This window comes from Diabrotica undecimpunctata, chromosome 1 (assembly GCF_040954645.1).
Source record: "Diabrotica undecimpunctata isolate CICGRU chromosome 1, icDiaUnde3, whole genome shotgun sequence".
In the NCBI taxonomy this organism is placed as follows: Eukaryota; Metazoa; Arthropoda; class Insecta; order Coleoptera; family Chrysomelidae; genus Diabrotica; species Diabrotica undecimpunctata.
The window spans coordinates 132,730,789-132,749,690 of NC_092803.1; the positions used below are offsets into that span (position 1 = coordinate 132,730,789).

General features: G+C 31.5%; 1 protein-coding gene across 2 annotated transcripts in view; it reads left to right on the forward strand.

The window, feature by feature from the left end:
* LOC140440250 (uncharacterized) overlaps positions 1–18,902 on the forward strand; it is a 51,844-nt gene that overhangs the window by 23,771 nt on the left and 9,171 nt on the right. For both annotated transcript variants that reach the window (XM_072530639.1, XM_072530629.1), the window contains one exon: positions 12,920–13,189. In XM_072530639.1, the coding sequence (XP_072386740.1) occupies positions 12,920–13,189 (270 nt within the window). The remainder of the gene's footprint in view (positions 1–12,919; positions 13,190–18,902) is intronic.

The following is an 18,902-nucleotide window of genomic DNA, read 5'->3' on the forward strand; positions in this document are numbered from 1 at the left end:
TGCCCCTATAATATATCTACTAATTACACTGACTATATGGTGCAGTTTCCATCAGATTGGTTACATCCAATGGCACTAATGTCCCAATGTAATATTTATTTCTGTCAATCTCACTCTCAATAATTAATGGCATAGCTTGCTTACTTTGCTATTAGTTATTATCATTTTATTGTGCTAAAGTTGTTCATTGTTTGTTTTATGTTGTTTTAGCTGGTAGTTTTTAATATATTTAAAACTAGCGTACTGTGGCCTGATGGTGGGACATATATATTGTAAGCCTTAAAACCGGTATCCCAAAATTTACCATCATTATAAATCCCATATACCAGGATCGTTAAATCAATGTTGGGGCCTTCGTCTTGAATTTATAACTGTGATATAAATGAGATATAAGCGTAACCAAACAGTTTTTATGAGACGGGATTGAGAATTCCTTGCTGAAATCGCCTTCTTTACCCTTACTTAGATTCGGCAATAATTTTAAAATAGAGACAAGCTCATGCGTACAAATTAAATAAAAAACTATAACAAAAATCTACCAAATCAATACTCTGCCATTAAATTAGTATATTATGAAATAAATCAGGGTATTAATTTACATAGTAATCTTCGCTTCTAATCTTAATAAATAAACTGATGATTTTTTTATTGATGTAAATTAGGTAGAATCCTCTGAACCACTACTAATAAAACCAATTATGTCGATTAGTTTGCTTCGCAAAAGAGAAACACGAACAAAGTTTTATAATATTTATTACAATATTTACGATTTCAAAATATCCGATCAAGGACAACAAATAACAGGTAATAAAATTTTCAGTTACAACATATATAGTATATTGTTAATAAAGGAATAAATACCTAATTTTGCATCCTATTGAAGAACGAAAAAAGTTTTAAAACTTCTCGAATTGTATTTTTAAATGCACTTTACATCTTTTGTTGTTACGTCATCCGCGTAAATTTGACATCATTGATGGCCTGAGCCAGAGGACCGTGGCAAATCGACTAAATTTAAGTCAATCTGCTGTGTCCTGAGTATATCGTCGGTACCACGATACTAGTGACTGTCCACCGAAAAGGACGAGGCAGTAAACAAATAATAACAGAGAGAGTTGATCGATTTCTTGTATCGAAATCTCTGAGAAATTGACATTTGACTGGTACTAATCTCAAAGAAGAGCTTAGAGAGGTTCGAGGTTTGGTTACCAGCGTTTGGACAGTCAGAAGGAGACTGAATGCAGCCAACCTAATACCAAAAAGGGCACCTACGGGCCCCAAGCTAACTGCAGCTGAGAAGCAATGGCCATTAGAATTTGCTCGCGAACATCTGGATTGGGACGACTATCAATGGAGTCAGGTATTATTCTCCAAAGCAGGATCTGTCTACAATGCAACGACAAGAGGCGTCGAGTCTATAGAAGGCCAAAAGGGCGATTTGCTCAATTTTGTATACGAGAAATTATGTCATATGTTTTGTTTTTGTTGTATGTTTTGGGCAGGCATTTCCATGGATGGGAAAACTGAGTTAGTTTTCGTGCCTGGTAGAGGACGTGAAGGCGGTTTAACGGCGGATTGTTACATTAGAGACATTTTGTAGGAACATGTGGTTCCATACGCGGGATTTATTGGTAATTCCTTTATTTTAATGCACGATAATGCATGATGTCATACCGCACGAGTCACCACCACCTATCTGACAGATCAGTATACCCACAATAAATTAGCCTGCATTAAGCCCGCACATAAATCCAATAGAGCATGTTTGGGATGAGCTTAAACAAAGGGTCCGGGACAGGAATCATGCACCAAGGAGGATAACAGAATTGAGAGCTGCGCTTAATGATGAATGGGAAGCAATGCCTCAAGAATTTATTAGAAAAGTCATCCGATCCATGCCAAATCGATAGGAAAATGTAATTAGGAGTAGTGGTGGTAATATCAAATACTGAAAAATAAAAAAATTCATTTTGTTATTGATGATTTCTCTGTTCATAACGTCTTTCTTGCGTTAGTTCCAATGATGAATATCTGGAAACTCTGTTCATATTGCATATTGTTTTTATAATGTTTCTTCCAAATAATGCAATAGCAGTTTTTGTAAGTTCAATAATAAATTTATTGTTTGCATATTACATCTTCTTATTTTCTTACTTCTTACATTAAAACAGAAAGTGTAATCTCAAATATTGCTTTTGAGTCGATTCTTTTGCACTCAAGTGTATATATATATATATATATATATATATATATATATATATATATATATATATATATATATATATATATACATATATATATATATATATATATATATATAAATATATATATATATATATATATATATATATATATATATATATATATATATATATATATATTTCGAAGAAAATCACTGCAGATTGAGAACAACAGCAAAAGACAGGAAGAGTGAAATTATATCATAATTTTATTGTGTTAACTTAAAGTGCTAATTATATTATTTGTAAGGAATAAAAATCAAATCTGGATAAGTTTAAAAGTAGCATATTTATTAAAACACCCAAAAATTTTGCAATAATACATAATACACCAAGAATAATTATTACAGTACACTAGTTTACTATTATTAATTATGCAGTACATTGTTTAGTACATTAGTTTTAATATACAAACCCAAATGTATATGGAATCACTCAGTATTTTTGGAAACAAGTATTAATTGGAACACAAATATTCATTTAAACTACGTTTACTTAATTTTTTTGTTCAGTTTTGATGCTCAACATACCATTCTAGGCAATCGATTTCATCTTACTTTGATTGTTCGGGAACCTTCGTCTTCCGCTAAATAAATCTAAGCGTGAAGTTTTTGTCTGATGTGTCTTTAGTGATTACCTAGGCCAGACCTCAGTTTTGTTATTTGAGCGAAAAAGCTCTTCCTCTGATCAATTTTTATTAAAATTACCGTGATTCCATATAAGTTGGGGTGTGTGTATATTATATTTTATTTAAAACTGTATTATTACTAAACAGTTATTTTTTATAGCGATTATTATCTCTAACTATAACTATAATATATACAAAAAATGTATGTATAAACTATATAAAAACGCAGAACAAGAGCATAGCAATATAGATTATTAGAAGACAGAGGAATCCGAAAAAAAAAACAATTACAAAAACACCAAGAGAAATAAGGAGAATACATGAAAAACATCAATATAAACATTCTAAACAAGCAAAGAACATCAATAGAAACAGACATACTAACATATATAGAACAAAAAAGACTAAAGTGGTATGGACATGTAAGAAGAACTAGCGACAGCAGATGGATAAAGAGAATATCCGAATGGAGCCCCATAGGAAGGAGGAAAAGAGGACGACCCCGAAAATCCTGGAGGAACGAAGTAGACGACGCCATGAGTAAGAGAGGACTAAACGATGGAGAATGGAACAACAGAGAGAGATGGAAACGGTTGAGCGAGGGAAGGCAGTGAATACTGTAGAATCCCTAAATATATATATAAATATATATATATATATATATATATATATATATATATATATATATATATATATATATACACGTGTAGGAAAAATGTAATAAGTGGTCTACCAACTAATTAGATTAGGTAAATAATTATATAAAAAAAATTTTCACAAATTGGGGCAAAAAATGTAAAAACCGTGTGCATAATTTAAGTAAATAATGATTTAATTCTTACGAGATTTTATGATCTCATACAAAGTAATAGAAATTATAAAAGGTTAACTAGAAAAATACAATTAGAAAATTGTATTGACGTAGAAATATCAATAAGCAAGAGAATACAACCGAGAAATTCACGTAATATTAATAGGTTTCAAATATACAAGTTGTGAAAAAAAGATTGGTCATAACTTAAAGCACGATTTTTAGGGATGAAAATCGATTTGAAAGTAGATTTGATCTAACTTACCTATATATAAAAGGGCACCCAAAAAAAGTAACGGGGTGTTAAATCTACAAAATAAAACCGAATTTTTAATATTGCTCCAAAACGTATTTAAATTTTTTCTATGAAAATATATGTAAGCATACTATAGCCAATAAAACCGAAGTAGCGAAAAAAATTTTTCCCCATTTTTCTAGATTTTAGGGGATCTCCAAACCTTCCCTCCCCGTCAATTTTTCTGGAGTATAATTATGGATTAAAAACGGGACGTCAATAGAATGAAATAACTATTTTACAACTTGTTTGTCTGTGGTATTTGTATGTAAAATCATTAATTTAGAAGATACAGCCACATTTAACTGTCAAGCTAAAATAATACAATTGTACAGATATATCAGTGTATTATTCGAGTAGGCAAATTGTTGCTGTGTTATCTAGCTTGATAGTAATTTGACTGTTAATGTGAACAAAAATTGTGTTTGAATTAATTAAATTAAAAATGAACAATTACAGTTTTTATGGAATGGAAGAATACCAATTTAAATTTAAATTTAAATTTAGCAATAAACCGAATTTTAGAATCTGCTAATATATTTCGACAAATATTTTATTTTTCAAAATATGTGGTATTCATTATTGGAACGATGTAAAGCCTGTATACAGGAAAAGGGAGGTCACTTTGAACACTTTTTATTTAAATTAATATATTTTCTGTTCCTATTTGTAAGTAATTAATAAACTTAATATTTTTAAAAATGTAATATTACATTTAAAAGGACTATCTTCTAAATATATCTAAACTAATAATTTTAAAAACAAATACCAGAAAACCAAAATTTGTAAAATAGATATATCATTCTACTGCCGGCCGTCCCGTTTTAATCCAATATTATACTACAAAAAAAGTTGGGGGGAGGGGCGACGGTTTGGAGACCCCTCAAAAATCTAAAAAAATCGGAAAAACGATTGTTCTCCAGTTCGGATTTTTTGGCCATGGCATGCTAACACATAATACAAATTTCTATAAAAAAAATTTAAACCGTTTTAAAGCAGTATAAAAAAATCGGGTTTATTTTGTAACTTTCAACAGTCTGTAAATTTTTCTGGGTGTACTTTTGCATATAGGTAGTTGTACCAAAACGACTATGTATTTTTATTCCCAAAAATCGTGGTATAATGTATGACTATTTTTTTGTAAAAATGACACCCTGTAAAATACTATAATATTAAATATATAACAAATATTAAAGATGTAACCAATCTGACGAAAATGATGGAAAAAATAGAGCATCTCGGGACCCCAGGAAAAATACTGAGTACAAGGATTGTCACAGGAAAAATAAGATTTAACGGAACAACTAGAAGATTAATTAAAGTAAACAGTGCCTGAAATAATAAGATTCTTTCTCACTGACACTATTTAATCTAGTTTTAAAAACAATAGTAAAGAAAATAAATCTGATGAACAAATCAGTCTCAAATAATACTGCATATGCAGATGGTTCTGACGCAATAGCAAAGACAAAGATGGCACTTATAAGAGTCATTTAAAATATACATAAAGAAGCACAGGGAAAAGGTCCAGAGATAAACCAGTTCAAAACAAGACACATTACAAAAGGAAAAGACAATAGAGCAACACACAAATACTTACTACACGGAAATAAAAAATTTAAACAGTATTAACCTTCCACTACATGGTAGTTAGCATAGGAAAATCCGAAAATGATGAACAGGCGAAACAATTTTGAAAGGAATGGAAGCATTATAATGGAGAAAAATCTGCTGTGATACAAGACGTTAAGTAAAAAAAAATAAATCAGATCGTAATAAAACCTGTTGTTAAATATGGAATGCAAAAAGTAACATTTAATCAAAGAACGAGATAGGTTTCTGAAATTTGAAAGAAAAAATAATGGGAACAATGCTAGGCTCCAATATACCAGGAGCAAAATAAAAAATGACAACAAATTAAAGAAGAATTAAAGAAAGAAAACATGAGCAATACTGGGACAATCATATAGAGACCCAGGGGCAGACGAAACCCTAGAAGGGGCTGGACAACGAAAAAGATTTAGTAGCAAGGAATACCAAAGAAAGAAAAAATAAATGCTAAGACTAAAAAATATAAAATAAAAATTAAAAAAAAACAAAGATAAAACAAAGATATTAGCAAAATGCAGTTAATATAAGAATAATGCAGAATAATAAATATTAAAGTACAGAAAAACACAAATAGAATCGAGAATATCAATAAAACATATGATTTAACTTAGTAAAGTTTATGTTAAGAATTAAAGTTAAGATCTAAGCTTACCTATTAAAATATTCACAGATTACATTTTATTGCATGTTCTACTTACATAGTTTTCTTTGTTGACACAGTTTAAACAACACTTCTACAGTTTAATTCACAACACAGCATTTTTAACTGTTATTGCAATACTCATCTTCTCCATTATAACTTTTTTGTACTTCCAAAAGTGCCAGAACTGCAATTCGTGTGCCATTGTAATGATGTGTAAACTTAAGATTATTGCTTAACCTACTAAGAATTCTACACCTCATATTCTGTCTTAGTAGTTTTTGAAGGCATTTATCGATTCTTCTCGCCGTTCTATCCATGTTATCAGAGCAATCTTTTTTCGTTTTTGTTCTTGCTCTGAGAATTTTCTGCATTGCTTGAAAGTAATTTATATAGGCCACTTTGTCGTCTAAACTGTCGGTTTCTTCGTAATTTTGTTTGAGTATACTTTTCAAAGCATCCATGTTTCTAATCAACGTTGATATAGATTGGTGGGATTTACTCATTTTGAAAAGTCAGATATTGATTGTGACGAAGAAAATTCACTTGAACACTATAAACTTCAACACTTGAACTAATGTTATCTGTATGAAAGCAAAATTAGTAATAGTAAAAAATATCCATACTTTTATCAATATATTTTCTCTCCCACTTTCTTCAGAAATATTCAGTTTTAATTTAAATTTAATGGAAGGCATTTTTTATATATTTCACCAGGACTTTCGAAATAATAACAAAAGAAAAGATCATTTTGATATCGTTTTTTGTTTACCTGACTTAATGACCCTACGGAAATAGTAAATTTTATGGAATCTCTTATCTCTGGTATACAGGTATTGAACTTTCTCTTTGGTTTTTTAAAGACATCAATAATCCCTATTATGAAGTATTTATTTCATTTTCATAGTATGTTATTTTATATTAGAGGTTATGGTTAATAAAATATATGTAAATATTGTTTTACTTTAAATATTATTTTAATCTACTAATCAGATCAAAGAGAGTTCTTCTTCTTTATCTTTATAAAAAATTCTGCTTGTTCATTTTCGGATTAATACCTCTATGGGAGGCTGTCACTTCGTATTTTTCCGGTAGTCCGATATTTCTTCTGCCGAATGGTGACTTATCTCTTGCTATTTTGATGACACTTGCTATTTTTTCTATATGAAAGATAGTTAAGTGACTAATATTATATATATATATATATATATATATATATATATATATATATATATATATATATAAACATATTTATATTATTTTTTTTCTTTTGCCTACCCCCATAGAGTTTGTAATGTTTCAAATTTTCATAGTTTTCTTTATTTTCATATTGGCGAACAATTTTAAATTCAGTTCCATATTTAAAGTTTTTAAGACTTTTTAACTTTTAAATTTTCTTGCTGTTTTCACAGGATAATGTTTCATCAAGAAGGTTTTAGCCGTTTATTAAAGGCCAGGAAACTGTACTTAAACATTTTTATTTATTCTGTCATAATAAATAGATTTCTAATTAGTAAATATGTTAGAGACTATTTCCGATATAAACAAAAACAGCACAAGCTTATAAATATTTTCATTATTAAGTTCACTATCGAAAACCTAGACAACTAAATTTTCAGATCTTAAAACCGTTTAGATTTGCAGATACGTCTAATAGGACCAAACCGTAAAAAACTTGATATTAATATATATTTTAAAGCAATTTGTTTAGATTAATATCTGAATTTAATAAATTACCACATAAACGAGAAGTGTAACAGGTAACAAACACTCTTCAGCATTAGAACCAGCGCTTTTCTGGTGATGAGTTTATCTATCTGCGGTGATGAGTTTGCCTATCTTCAAAGGATGCCGGTGATTAGTTTACTTTATCTCGTAGGGTCTAATATTTGATGGGGGGCTATAAAGTGATGAGTTCGTACACGTCCAAAAACTACAGATTTGGCATTATAGACCAGCGAACTAACGATTTTCTTATAACGGTGATACAGGTATCTAACAACTACTTCTGATAAATTTTGCTTTAACAATATGTTGAGTAAAGTCGGGGATTATGAAATATATCCGGTAATATGCAATACCATATTTTCGTCATTAATACTAATGCCATTTACGCCCAGTTGCTTTTAATATCATTTTAATTAGTTAAAAGTTCATCCACAAGATTGTTTATTTTATGGCCGTGAAGCGTTTGGTTGTCCTGACAGTTGATGTAATTATGGTGCACATAATGGTAATAATCAAGTATGTTAAAAGTTTAATTTCGAACACTTTTGAGTGATTTTACTTAATATTATTGTTTAATGAAGTAGATGAATGATGTATGTATTATCCTCCAAATTAATATAGGGGACAATTATGAAACAATATTTCATATTACCCGACTAAAAATTTAAATCCTAAAATTGGTTTCTATTTTAGAAACGCCTTGAACGATTAACAAAATGAAAATAATGCAACAACTACTTCACCACAACGGAATAAGTGGAATGTGGAAGAGATGAAAAAAGCAGTGGTAGCAGTTAGAAACAAAAAATTGGTTACTTGAAGGCATGCATAACATCCAATATGCCACGTGCCTCCCTTTTTAGGCTTTGTAAGTATGGTAGTCGCCGACGTTCCGTAGGGATATGGCACTCTAAGAAGAAGAAGAAAAAATGGTGCTGCTGGTCAGGTATGCCAAACAAAACTAGGATTGAAAACTTATTTTGCCATCTTATCAGGAAAAGGAGCTAGTGAAACATTATATATAAATGAAGAAAACCAATTATTGATTAACCAGACGGGATGTCTTTAATCGTGCATTCCAGTTAGCCAGGAGATATAAAATTTTAAATTCCTTCTCATTACTTAAAAAAACCGCTGGAAATAACTAGCTAAAATGTTATAGATTAGGGCATAAGGAGGTGCTAAATCTACAAAAGCCTACGAAAACTTCGGTTTCACGGGCACTGGGTTTTAACAAGAAAAACGTTTGCGAGTTCTTTTATTTGTTAGAAAAAGAAATGGACGAAAAAAACTTTTCAACTAATCAAATATTTAATGTCGACGAAAGTGGTCTTAGCATAGTTCAATCAAATAATCCAGAATTTTTTTTTTTCAAAAAGGGAAAAGAAGCAATTAGGAGCTCTGACATCCGCAGAGCAAGGGTCTCTAATTAAATGCGTTTTGTGTATCAGCGCAAGTAGGAATTATGTGTCCCTTTGCTTATATTTCTTCGCAGAAATGCCAGCGAATTGTTAAAGAAGGGAGCTCTACCTAGAAGTATTTTTGGCTTCCATCTATTAGGGTGGATTCAAACCGACATTTTCACGCAATGGTTTAATTACTTCATCAATTATGTAGAACCAAGTACCGAAAACCCTATACTTTTGATTTTGGACAGGCATCACTAGCATACGAAAAACCTAGATGTTATTATAGCTGCTAGTGAATACCACGTCTTATTGTGCTTACCGCCTCACACTTCACACAAGATGCAAGATACAGTGAAGAAATTCGTCCATTTTTAAGGCAAAATAATTGCCTAATATCTCATTTTGACGTCAGTAACTTCCTTGGTAAAGCTTACTCAAAGATACAAACTGTCGAAAGGATAATCAATGGATTTCTACAAACGGCTATCTTTCCAGTAAATAGATATATTTTTCGAAGAGGATTTTCTAGTAGAAGCACAGTAAAGAAGTACTCGTTGGACATGAAAGCCAGATAAACCGGCTTTGTGACCAGGAAAATGCCGATGAAGGGCAAATGGACAACCAGTTTTACGACAACACATACTTCAGATTCCTGTTCTTAAAAAACGACAACGCACAAGAGGTTGAAAATCGAGAACAGCCAAAATTTTGACTACAACTGCAAATAAAAATCAACTCGACGAGTCAAGCGTATCGAAAATTGGAAAATATAAAATTTAAATAAAAGTTTAGTTCGATGGAAAGAAAAAGCCAACTGACGATGCAAGGCCTTGTAGCAGCAAAATGGATGTTGTGGTAGCAAGTTTAAGTTGTGTTAGGAAAATAGCTAAAAAGAAACTGGTAGAACACGACACATCTTCAGATGATATAAATATAAGTATCCCACCCCTAGACGACTCGACGATGACTTAAATAACATACTAATAGTTATTGCATAAAAATAGAGCGTGAAGTTAGGCAAAGAGATCCAATGTCACCTAAACTTTTTAATACTGTGCTGGAACATGATTTTTAAGGGATTTAGATTGGCTGACCAAGGGAACAAAAATAGATGAAAAATATCTAAACAGTTTGTTTCGCTGATGATATTGTCATAATAGCTGAGGACTTAAGAATGGCAAGAGAGATGGTACAGGAACTCGTTGTTGTTACAGAAAATGTAGGTTTAAATATAAACATCTTGAAAACAAAAATTATGACATAGTTGGTTCCCAAGCAGAACATCAGTATTGGTAGGAAAGAAGTAAAACTGGTAGATAAATATAAATCTAAAATACCTAGGAAATGAAATTATGAATGGCAGGGATAAACAAACCCATGAACTAAAGAGAAGAATCGGTCTTATATAAGAATCGGGCAGCATTAGGAAAACTGAGAAAACTTTTAAAATTATGCTGCCCATATACCTGAAGAGAAAATATTTGATCAATGCGTCCTCCCAGTGTCTAACAACAGTCTCGGCTACCAAACTAAGAGTAACACAGAGAAGAATGGAGCGGTCCATGTTAGGAGTAACTCGAAGAGATAAAATAAAAAACGAAAAGGCCAGGAGCAGAACAAAGGTGACTGACATCATCAAATGGATAGCCAGACTTGGACAGGACAATGGAGATGGACAGGACACATAGCTAGAATGACGGATAGGCGATTGACAAAGAGGTTATTGGAATGGAGACCAAGGAAATACAAGAGTAGCGTCGGTTGGCCACCTACACGATGGGCTGACGATTTAGGAAGAAAAAATAAAACTGGATGAGATTGGCGAAGACAGATAGAGTTGGAAACACGAGGAAGAGGCCGATGTTCAGCAGTGGACTTATGCTGCAAATTTGCCATCCCAGTATATTTCCCAAAAAAGAATCTTATGTTATCTCAGAGTCTGATTATGTACCTGGTGACGATTCTATCTTATGTAGATTCGAAAGAAGTATCTGAGAATACTCCTGACAGTGTGGAGGTGTGGATGTAATGATCACTGCTTTCGACGAAGAAAGTTCTGATAACGCGGAAATATCTAAAGATGAGTTTTAAAGGATTAAATTAACTATACAATGGAATATACCAAATACAAAGTTTTGTCCGAAACAAGAAATTCCTACCCAGAAAAATGGGAGAACAATATTAAATATTAATAAACAAACCAAAGAATACACACCAAAAAACAGAAATATAAAATTAAAGACGAAAAAAACTGATATATACCAAATGATGACAGTGATTGGTTATACTATGGTTACTATAAAAAAGTACCATCTATCTCACACTTCTTCTTCTTATTGCGCTGTCTCCTTTCGAAGGTTGGCAATCCAAATGGAATTTGTAGCTTTAGAAACTGCCGCACGAAAGATTTCTGTGGATGAGCGGTCAAACCATCTCCTCAGGACTTTCAGCCACAAGTTCTGATATCTCACACTACTCGTCACAAAACGAATTCCTTTCGAATCCCCTCATAAAAAAGCTATTTTAAGAGATCGCTGTTTATTTCTGCTCACTAAGTCCTACAATAATCATCCTGAAAGGAATGGTAATACATCAACAACATACTACAACATGCTACAAGTGGTTTCTTGTTTGAAACAAACTTTTGTAAAGGCGAGGACTGAGAGTTTAAATTAGTCAAAGGAGTAGATCTCGCCGATTAAAAAATTTTCAATTTTGAATTTTCTGGTGCCACTAGTAGGACAGCTAATTGAATTAGGAAGATGGAATAGAAAATGTAAAAAGACGAATAAGTAGCCGTTTTGGCAGAATATCTTAACGACAGAAATAGATGATCAACGTTGGAGACCATTTGCCACAACAAATACCTACTAGGAGAAGGTGCTTTAGATGTTCACAAAATAAATCAGAAACTCGAACTACGAATATTTGTACAGCGTGTAATGTGTCTGTATGCAAAAATTGTTTTTTACTACATAATTCATAAGAAGTATTATTCTTTTTTTGTGTAATGCACTTTTTTAATTTGAATATAAGTTTGGTTTTTTACTGATGGGATTTATTTATTCCACCATTCAACACTAATGGGACATAATGTCCCATGTCCTTTCTAATGATACAAGGACACGCAACAATGTAAAAAAAATTAATCGCTTTGTTAGGTCTCTAGGTATCAACGAATATCATTGAAGTCATTTTAAACAGTTTTATTTAGCTACAATGAAATCAGTAATGAATGTGTTAAGAGGGTATAGAAATATTGAGATATTCCACTAAAGAAGAGATTCGTAATAAAAAGTAATATCATTGCAAATGATGTTTACTTTAAAAGAGAATATATAGCAAAACATGGAGAATTTAGTATTAGAACTAGAGACGATTTTAATTAAATTAGGAAGATAATTCTTGTTTGCGCTCTTTTTGTTTTTGGTTTTATTGGTTTGGTTGTTCTTAGTTAAGATCATATATTTTTTTATACTGCTTATATTTTTAGCGATATCTAAAACTTTTGTAAAACAATATTACTATTAATATTGTATTTAAATATATTATTTTAGATTTCAGCTTGAACAACTGTTAAGTACGCTAAAATACCTTAAGGAGTTAATTGACAGAAGAGAGAAGACATGGGATGAAATGGCTGAAAGGGATGACAAGCTCCAAGCGCAATTTCAACATCTAGCGCATGAGAATAGTTCTTTACGAGAAATATTGCAAATCAGACGTCAAAACCTACCCACAGAAGGAAGTAGAGTAGAAGATGACAACGATATCGACGAGTTAGCCATGTACAAGAAAATCATTATTAAATACGAAAAAAAATTGAGGTATAATGTAATTCTTTTACAATGTTAGAAATACGTTTTATTTTGTTTACAAGCTCCCTTCCTGCGAAGTACACTAAGTTTTTACTTTAAGGGACACAATGGATACTACTTGAATCTAAACCCACATTTAGGTTTTGCGATTGTGTTCGCTTAAACTCAATCTTTCACCATCGATGTTGTGTCGTTTAACTCTGCAATTGTAAGCATTCTAAAATTGAATCTCAATAGATTCACTGTTTTGTGATAAGGTTATTAAGCCAGTACGCTTAAGTTAACTGATTATGGTCTGATAGGAACCAAAACGTTTTAAATAATTGTAATAAATTTGGATTTTTAATTTTTATGTTTAATTAAATAAATTAAACCAATAAAATTAGAAGTTTCCACTTCACTGTGAAGTTTTTTAACTACTATGATATACAGCTAACTATTTACCTATTTTAAGCCTATAAGTTTTTAATTATTTCTTTTACTTCTGTTTGTTTTACTAATCTTTTTTAGCTGTGTGTGATTTTAACAGTTCCCTTTATTTAATATTTTAGTTTTGTAAAGATAACTAAATATCTATCCATTCCTTTTATCAGTTTATTCTTTTGCTCAGTATATCACTGATTTTATCATAGATTAAATTTTTATTAGGGCTTCCTAACTGAACTGCACGAATTAGTTCTGATTGTGTAAGTGCTGAAATTTTGCTTAAATTTTCGGGTATGAACAAAATTGTTATATCTAAAATTTGAACCATTATACCTAGTTAATAAAACACAGTCATTCGTGCAATGATGTTATAACTGACTCAAAGAACTTGTACATTAGTGAATCTATTTTATAGTATCTTGAAGACATAATTAACAAAGATACTATTTTTGTTACTTTTATTGTTTTGTGATAGGAGTGATGAAACTATCAAAATACTCGCTAATTTGGATCGTATAGGCAACCAGTTTTACGCTATGCTGTATTAAAAATTGCCTATAACAAACACAACTTGTAATAACAAGCAGTAAATAGCAGTAATAGGACTAAAAAAAAACTATTCTCAGTTTCATATGCGGCCGCTGCCAGATCTAAACCTAAAACTACGTACCCAAAGAAAGAGCAGGCTATAATGTTCCATATAATCGATAATACTATTAAAGATTTTGCTCTACATATTGCTTCACGCATCTCGTTCCTAAGGATAGGAATTCCAGGGGATGAATATAATCATATTATTTCCTTCTCGCCGAATGATAATTACGAGATCCAAACTTCATTGGTCATTATACTCATTTGAAAGTAATGCATATCGCATATTTTTTTCTACCGACAAGATGCTCTGTTTTTTATGCAAACAATCTGGAAATGTAGCTAAGAATTGCTAAAATACAAATGTTCCTTCAGTTTATACATCAAATCCATTAACAACCGAAACACATCCTCACCTGTCCCTGGAATAAAGAGAGCCTTTTCGAATTCAGTAGATTTCAACGTAACCAACGGGTCTGAAACAGAAGAAAAACATTCAACTGCAACGCCTCTTCATTATCAAGATACGAACAAAAAACTAATAAGCTAGGAAGAAGTTAAAAAATATTCAACTGACAATTCAAAAATTGCAGATGCTTTTAAAAAAGCACTTTAAGTTTGTTTTGATTTATGTAGTTTTCTTAAAAACAGCTACGGTAGTAGCAATCTATTATCTCAAGCACAACAGTTTACACGTGACATCAAATCATTACTCTCTGTCATGTGTAACGTTTATCCCACTGTGATTTTCAGTCTGACTGGAACTTCAATTCCCAAAATTCTCTGTCATCACTGGAACCTGAGGATGAGAAATATCTCTCAGATACCTCACAACACATTTAAAAATCCTCATGTTAGTAAACTTCAATCTAATTCAATGGAACTGTGATAGGTTTTACCCTAGAATTGAACACCTTCAAAAGTTAATCCTTAATATTACTGCCGACATAGTATGTTTACAAGAAAATAATTTCAAATCTAACCACAAAAGACTTCTAAAGGGTTTTGTAGGATACCATCATTTTTTTCAGAACTGACTATGTTATAGCTAGCTCTAGAACATCCATATTTGTATTCAATTATCTGTACTCCACACATCTTCCTATTTGTACAAACCTCTAAGCTATTGCCATTAACATATGGTGTCCAACCAAAATTTCAGTTTGTAGCATCTATATTCCTCCAAATTATAGCTTATCCGAAGCTGATCTAGTGGACCTCATATACCTACTTCCTTCACCTTTAATTCTTGTTGGAGATTTCGATGCCCACAATGATTTGTTGGGACATGAAAAAACCTTTGGTTGAGGAAAGACTGTCTGACTGAAATGTATTAAATATTACCGATACTTTTATGATGAATAACCATTCCAAAACTCATTTTATGTTGCTACCGGTAAAATTTCCTTAATAGATTTAAGTATATGCCATCCAAGAATATATCCTAACCTCACATTCAAGCAGTTGACTCCCTTTATAACAGTATAAAGAATATATATACACTCAGGTGCAAAAAAATCGATCCATTCCTTATTTCTTATTTATTTGAAGTTGTATAATTTTAGAGACATTAAATTACGTATGTAAATTTAGGTGTACCCTCGTATACGAGAAATAAAATAATATTTTTAATGTTGCTTTTTATATTTCTTAAAACAAATTGGTATTTCAGGTTTTTGTCAAAAAGGGTCTGAAGCAAGTAGATATTTATTGAATGTTGTTTTTAATTCAACAACCATACTAGTGTAGTGATTTTACTTTCAAAACGTGTTATATTTTTATTTAATTATCCTTCCTAAATGTCTCTAACTCCGACAGATGCTGCAAGGGCGGTGACTTTAGTTCAAGATGGTCGTAGCCAATATTATGCAGCTGAAATGTTGGGTGTTAGTCGAAGAGCAGTTCGGCGTTTTAGTGACACCGGTAACTTCACAAGAAGACCAGGACCAGGTCGTAGAACGGTAACATCCGAAAGAGATGATCGATTTCTGGTCTCATCATGTTTGAGAAATCGGCACCTAACTTCAGTTGAACTGGCAAATCGTCTGACCGAAGTGAGAAATGTGGATGTAAGCAGATGGACAGTTCATCGACGACTTTTAGAAGGTAATTTATTATCCAGAAGCCCAGCTCTATCTCCAATACTATCCATAGAATATCGCAGAGCTCGCCTTGCTTTTGCAAGAGAACATGAAAACTGGAGTGATGCAGATTGGAGCAATGTATTGTTCTCAGATGAGTCCAGATTTTATCTAAGGTCACCAGACAACCGAGAAAGGGTTTGGAGAAGACACGGAGAGCGATATTTTCAATGTAATATTGCGGAAAGAATAAGTTATCGGGGGGGGGGGCTCCGTTATGGTTTGGGCTGGTATCAGTTTAGAAGCTTATACCGATTTAGTTATTATAGATAGAGGTTCTATGACTGCTGCAAGATACATTACAAGTATTTTAGATCAGCATGTAGTACCTTTTGTTTCTTTCATTGGACCTAATTTTATTTTTATGGACGACAACGCGCTTTCCCACCGTGCTAGAATCGTCAACCAATATATAGAGGAGGTGGGAATTGTTCGTATGAACTGGCCAGCTTGCAGTACCGATCTCAATCCCATGGAACATCTATGGGATATGATGGGAAGACGTCCTCGAGCACGAGTACCCCGTCCAAACAACTTGGCTGAACTTTCAGAGGCTCTTTAAGAAATATGGGACCAATTGGATCAATTTGATATCCAGAGGTTAATTACCTCAATGCCTAGACGTGTACAGGCTGTTATAAGGGCCCGAGGGGGAAACACTAGATATTGATTTATTATCAACGTTTTTCTTAATTTCAGAAAGTTTTGAATATTCTTGTAGTTTTGAGTTTTGGCGTATGTCTCTACAAATAAATGATTTTTTTGGATAATCTGTAAAAATTATTTTAATCTAACATATAGAGAAAGGATATTATTAATATCATATCATATCAGATATTAAGAAATACTGGATATTATTAATTTAACATTAATTTAGCATTAACTTTAAAACATGAATTTAATTTCGAGGATTCCTGTATTCTGACTAAGGAAAAAAACCATTCAAAACGTGTTTTCTTGGAAATGTGTTTCATAAAATCTAATACGTCTTGTATAAATAAAAAGTCAGACATAGATAAATTGAGCACCATTTATTGTTACTTACTGACAAAACATCAAAAATAAAATAAAGATTTACTTTTACATATACACACCGTAATACACCTGCATACAAAACATGTTGTATACTATCAAGACAGGTTTAAGATACTACTTCCATTAATATAATAGCAAGAACTCCTAATTACTTTTTAATCACACTATTTTTGTTTTTTTTTTCTGTTCTCTATGGATCAGTCAAAACAAACCATGAAAAGATGTCACTAACAAAATTTTAAAATTTTAACTTTCCAACTAAATTTTAAAATGTATATTGTCCATTATTTTAAATGTTATATTTTATATGTGTGTTTTTAATGTTGAGTGTCGTAGCTTTAGAAAAATAATCTCAACGACTAGTAAGTTGTAATGACAATTTGAGATATGTTGTAAATATTTACACTTTCTTCTAATTACAGTGTCTTGAAGAAGGAATAAAAGAATTTCGAAAGCTCGACCAAAAGTCAAAAGAGTGTTTCTATAACATCCCGGCCAAACCTACTGACTGCAGCCCTAATAAACTGTGTTGTTTATATATATATATATATATATATATATATATATATATATATATATATAGTATATATAAATATATATATATATATATATATATATATATATATATTATATATATATATATATATATATATATATATATATATATATATATATATATATATATATATATATATAGCTAAACTCAAGGGGTACAGTATATCTAGACATATCTTCCTTTATTATTCAATTTCTAACACATATAACCTTTAACGTAAGAGAAAATGACAAAATCTAGAACTTACACCCTAATAACATTTCCTAAGAGTCGGTGTTGAGTCAGACCCTTTTTTTACTTGCTTTAAACGATATCTGTTAAACAATTAAACTTTCAGTCAAGTTTGCACTCTACGCAGATGATTTAACAATTTCGTGCCTAGGCAAAGACACTATTACCACTAATTGCACAGAATGCTACCGACAAATTGCTTAAGTGGACTTTAAAGAGTTGATTTAACTTTTCTGTTGGGAAGACAAAAATGATTGGGGTGCAGACGCAGACTCTCTTCTTAAGACTTATTCGTTCTAAAATAGACTACTGTAGTTTCATTTATATGTCAGCTAGCCCATCAGGTGTAATACTTCTTAATCCTGTACAATACAGTCCACTTCAAATTTGCCTTGGAACCTTCAGATCAAGTTTCGCAGAGAGTTTATATAGAGAAGGTAATTCCTTTTTTTTTTTAATATTCGTCTCGAATATCAGCTAGTACTGAAAATCCAGCCCATAAATTACTAAGTAATGACCTTTTTGACTATTTTTTTTTCTCCAATAATATTATCACCTAAACTTTCCTGGAATAAATTGATAGTAGATTTTAATCTCCCGTTGACTAATTATGATAACCATCAGACAAATCCACAATTTTTAAGGCAAAATTTTTAAGAATTAACTCTTGACAACAGATTAGACCAAATTGTATACGTAGTTGCTTCTAAGAGCCTTATAGCTGTTGGATGTGCTGTAACTT